The sequence below is a fragment of the Condylura cristata genome, unplaced genomic scaffold (assembly GCF_000260355.1).
Source record: "Condylura cristata isolate star-nosed mole 26May11 unplaced genomic scaffold, ConCri1.0 scaffold00030, whole genome shotgun sequence".
NCBI classification, from domain to species: domain Eukaryota; kingdom Metazoa; phylum Chordata; class Mammalia; order Eulipotyphla; family Talpidae; genus Condylura; species Condylura cristata.
In genome coordinates this window covers 25,303,669-25,308,537 of record NW_004567131.1, presented here as the reverse complement: position 1 = coordinate 25,308,537, position 4,869 = coordinate 25,303,669, and the positions used below count along the sequence as shown (strand labels likewise).

The 4,869-nt window shown below is 40.2% G+C and overlaps 1 protein-coding gene across 1 annotated transcript in view; it reads left to right on the top strand.

The window, feature by feature from the left end:
• Positions 1-4,869, top strand: part of PRTFDC1 (phosphoribosyl transferase domain containing 1) — a 77,154-nt gene that overhangs the window by 7,912 nt on the left and 64,373 nt on the right. The window contains exons 2-3 of the mRNA XM_012731268.1: positions 1,844-1,950; positions 3,843-4,026. Coding sequence (XP_012586722.1) covers positions 1,844-1,950; positions 3,843-4,026 — 291 coding nt within the window. The remainder of the gene's footprint in view (positions 1-1,843; positions 1,951-3,842; positions 4,027-4,869) is intronic.

The window sequence follows — 4,869 nt, the reverse complement described above, 5'->3', positions numbered from 1 at the left end:
TATCAACTTGCAATAGATTCTTTCTTTTCTCTAATCTGATGGCATGTGAGGGTCACCAAAACTTTGGGGAAGCAGTCAACGAGGCCTTCAGCAAGGAGAGCCTGACTTGAGCTTCTGTGGACAGAACGGATCTTGGAGTATAGGGAGAGAGGGGAGAGGCATTGTAGACAGATAAATGAACAGATGGTGAGCTGGGAAGACTCAGACCTTCACAGTCCAGACTCAGGATAGCCTGGACTTGGTGCTGAGAAATAAGGCTAGGGCTGCTTTAGAACAAACCTTGGGAACGGAAAGCTGGATAGAGGGGCTTGATGGATGTTTGCAGTACTAAAGCCCTACAACTATGATATGGTTTGAGATCAGGACACTTCATGTTGCAGCCTCTCTTGATCTGAAAGTAAAAGTACCTCCCTGGGTCTCCACTTTCACTTTTTCTCCCCTCTTTACTTAACTAATTGTGAAATTTGCACAGCCAGTCCTAAGCAAGAATATGTGCTAGCAGTTTATCAACTGCTGAATAGACTGACTTTCTTGAGAAGTTTCCCAATAAAACTGGCTTAAGTTGTCACCATAAAACATCCTTTTATAATCTTTGCTATAAGCACTGGACCACTCATAAATTTGTTGTACAATAATCCCAGGAGACATCTACTTTCTTAAAACCAATTTTCATTGAAATAACATTGGCCTATAACACGATATGTTCATATGTTCAGTATTCTACTTCCACAACTGTACATAACCAGCACTGTCCACTTTCCATCCACTGCCTTGCATTTGATGCCTTTTGCTTGTTTCACCCACCTTCCACAGGATGCATTTAGTAGCTAACCATCTTATGCAGATGAAACATTTACAATAAATATGTTGCAATAATAAAATTGACCCTTGAAAAATGTGTGGGTTTGGGGTGCAGCCACACAATATAAAGTCTGCATATAACCTATAATCCCCTTCCAAACTTAATTTCTGTAATTCCTCAGAATCCATGGGGCTTGGTTTCAGGAGGCCAGCAAATCTGACTGTTCAAGTCCTTGTAGTCAGTCATCCATGTCCTCAAACTTGCTTTGCAGATTCAATCAACTGATATCCAGATGTGCTAAACCCTTGAGTGGAGACCCCAAAGGGAAATAAATCTTTGTAGAAGTTGAACCTTTGTTGTACAAACCCATGTTGCTCAAGGGTCACCTGTATATATAATAACATAATTGATGACACTGCCTGTATTAATATAATTACAAATTACTTAAATTCATGATATTTATTATTTGGACAAAAAATTTACATATACATACTTTATGAACAACAGTACCTAGTTAGCTATGAGAAATTGAGTTTACACTTTATTGTATGATACAAAGGGTGATGAATGGAGTAAGTACTCCATTTGGTACTAGGCATTTTATTAGGCTGCATGAAGCAAAGTACCTTGTCCATGAGTTTTCCGTGGTTAGTACAATATCTTTTATTGATTGTGAGACCTTTTCTCCATTTTCCCTATTCTGTTTTTTCAAGTGATACTCTTTTTGTTATTATTTTTTTAAAGATTTATTTATGCATACAGGACTGGGGTACAGGTCAGAGGTACAGGGGTAGTGAGAATATTCACCAGAGACAGAGTGGGGAGCAGAACAGGCAGAAGTGCACTGCTGAGGGGAGCAGCCAGCAGCTCAGGAGAGGTCTGCCATGTGGGTCACCTCCGGGGCAGGCGGGAATTGAATTCATGCTGAAGTGGCTTTAGCTTTTTAGTGCTGTGCTTCAACCTGCTGCGCCACCAGGGAGGGCCCTTGTTGTTGTGTTTTAAAAATGAGAAATACCATAACCAGGATAATTTATTTGACAGATTACTGATGATTGCCCAAGATATGAGCTGAATTTGTTCACACTTCCGAAGCAAAATTGTGAAGATTTGGAATATGTCCTCATACCTCGTGGCATCATTGTGAACAGGTGAGTGTTACTGCTATGTCAGTCTTGGCCCTGTGCTGCACCAGCTCTCCTTTTGAAAAACGCAATACACTTTGGGATACTCCCTAAGTCACTTAAAAAAAAAAAAGAAAAAGATTTATTTGTGCATACAGAACTGGGGTATAGGCCAGAGGTACAGGGGCAGTGAGAGGATTCACCAGAGACAGAGTGGGGTCAGAACAAGCACACTGCTGAGTCAGAAGGGGCCTGTTGTGCCTCGGGGGTTGGGATCAAGCTCACACTGAAGTGGCTACAGCTAGCTTGCAGTGCTGCATCCTAACCCCCAGGGAGGGCCCTACATCACTTTTATATAATGGTATGAAGAAATTGTATGGGACTGAACATTTAAATTAAAATGAACTTGTGCTTTAACTGAACCATTAACCTGAATGTATGTTCAGGGGCAAAGGTAAGGAAGATATACAAATAATAGGTATTATATTATCAGTAACAGCCTCAAAATAGGAACTGATGAAAATGGGGGTTGGGAAAACATTGCGATGCACCAAGAAATTTAGCCTCACAAATGGGAGAGATTAAAAGGTGACCTATGTTCTCATAGGACACAACCCCAAAGTTCAGCTTTTCCTGCAACTTACATTTACCTCAGATCAAGTGAAAGGTCACAATTCAATCTGTGCAACTATATTTTCCACCCAGTGGTAACATTTTATGAATAGGACTGTCCAGGAAGGTATGGGTAACTTGGGCCCAGAGTCACCCTAACTGTCCATTTGCGTAGCTGCTGGTCAACTGGACATGGGCAGAATGAATTGCGCACCCCTCTCCCATGTCTGACCTCCTGGAACTTGCTTGTAGTTGTTTTATAGTTCTTTCTTTGTTTTTTTTTTTTTGTTGTTGTTGTTGTTGTTTGTGGAGTGAGGGTGTGTTGACCTTCTCCCGCCATCATTCTAGAAAAACAGGTTCCTTTTTAAAGAGCAAGGCAGATAATCTGATGTAGGTTTTTTGATGGTCTTATTTTAGAACAGTTGCCTGAAACCATGGCTGCCCTTTCATAGCAATGAGTGTTTTCATGTATATGCATAGGTGATTGCACACACAAATATAAAAAACATGTAATGATTATATATATACATTAATGGAGAACACATATGTGTGTATTCAGATTATTCTATCTAGTTCTATTTGAATTGTTCATGAAAATTAAAGAAAAAGTATGCACCTTACATCCTGCTTGTATCCATGGTTTCAGTGATGTGTGGGTGCACGGACATAGGACTTATGGGCAGAAACAATTAAAAAACATTAATGACAAAGTAGATATAGTGGCCATCCTCTGATACATCACTGCACAGCTTTAAGAGACGCTTCCCAGTGTACTATGGCAATTGTGCCTCCTGAAATTTTACTCTGGGGAAACTTTCCATAGAGAATATACAAATTGTGTTAAATATTAGTAAGACAAAATGTTACTCTAGTGATATTATAGACTTGACTTTTCCTCTAGTCTCTAGTGTTGTATGTTGGGCGAATCATTATTCATTCCCTTTTCCTGTACTATGAACGAACACAGTATTACCAAATACCCTCATCGTATTAACATTGCAACCAGGTTCTATGGTGATAAAATAACATTCATGCACATTGACATCATATTTTTTACATGAATAATTTTTTTTGACACAGAGGAAAAAAATCTCCTGCTGATGATGTGGTTACCTGAAATATGTTTTGCACATTCTCCCTTTTTCCAACCTTGTTAGCAAAGCCTTATCTTCTGTGGGCTTCGGTCTCTCAAGTACTTCCATACATTGCCCTGATACATTTAATGAATACATCAAGCATTTTTCTGAAAGAGACAAAAATGCCCAGAAGATTATGTTTTAATATTTCTTTTACTCCCCGAATTTCAGAGTCGAGCGGTTGGCTAAGGACATTTGGAAAGACATAGGCCACTGTGACTTTACGATCGTGTATATGTGTGAAAAGGATGATAGGTTCTTTCTGGAGCTTGTAGACTACATCAAGAACTTCTTCCAGAACTCAAAGAAATTTACCTCCGTGATGGTCTATTTTATGAAACTGCAAAGCAACGGGGTAAGTTCTTGTCCATTTTACTGATGTGATGTTTAGAATGAACAATGTTACTGAATGAAAATGAAGAATAATTCTTTTTTAATTTGCAAGATAATGCAATCTATAACTCAAATAATATTCTTTGGGGAGAAAAAAAAAACCCTCTCTGTTTTTGCATATATGGGAAGTTGTTTCAATAGTGATTAATGCTTTCTTATATGGCTTTAAAGCTGAGTGCTTATTTCCTGGTGCTCAGCCTCATAAGTAGGTGCGTCAAGAATAAGTGCTGGGCCCTCCCTGGTGGCGCAGCGGGTTGAAGCACAGCACTAAAAAGCTAAAGCCACTTCCGCATGAGTTCGATCCCCGCCTGCCCCGGAGGAGATCCACATGGCGTGGCAGACCTCTCCTGACCAGCCCACTGCTTCTCTCAGCAGTGTACTTCATCAGTGGGTCTGTTCTGCTCCCCACTCTGTGTGTGGTGAATCCTCTCACCATCCCTGCACCTCTGGCCTGTACCCAGTTCTGTATCCATGAATAAAAAAAAAAAATGAGTGCTAAGTAAGTCTGGTGACACTGATGTTTTTCTGCTGTGGGTGACTGCAGTTATTCTTGGAGAAAGGAACAGTGAGTCAGTAGGTGGGATAAGACAACCAGAAAGAAAACAGTAGAAAGCCCCACATCCCCATCCTCTGTGCTGGCCTTTTTGTTCCAGAGTTGAAGGTGATGATTCTCCAATGACGTGGTGTCTTTCAGATTCCACTCTTTTCTCTGATTCTACCTTGTATTATGCATTTGAATTTGCTGATTACTATCCTTACTGGAGGTGGAACTGTTGGAGTCAAAACCATGAAAGCATTCAAATTG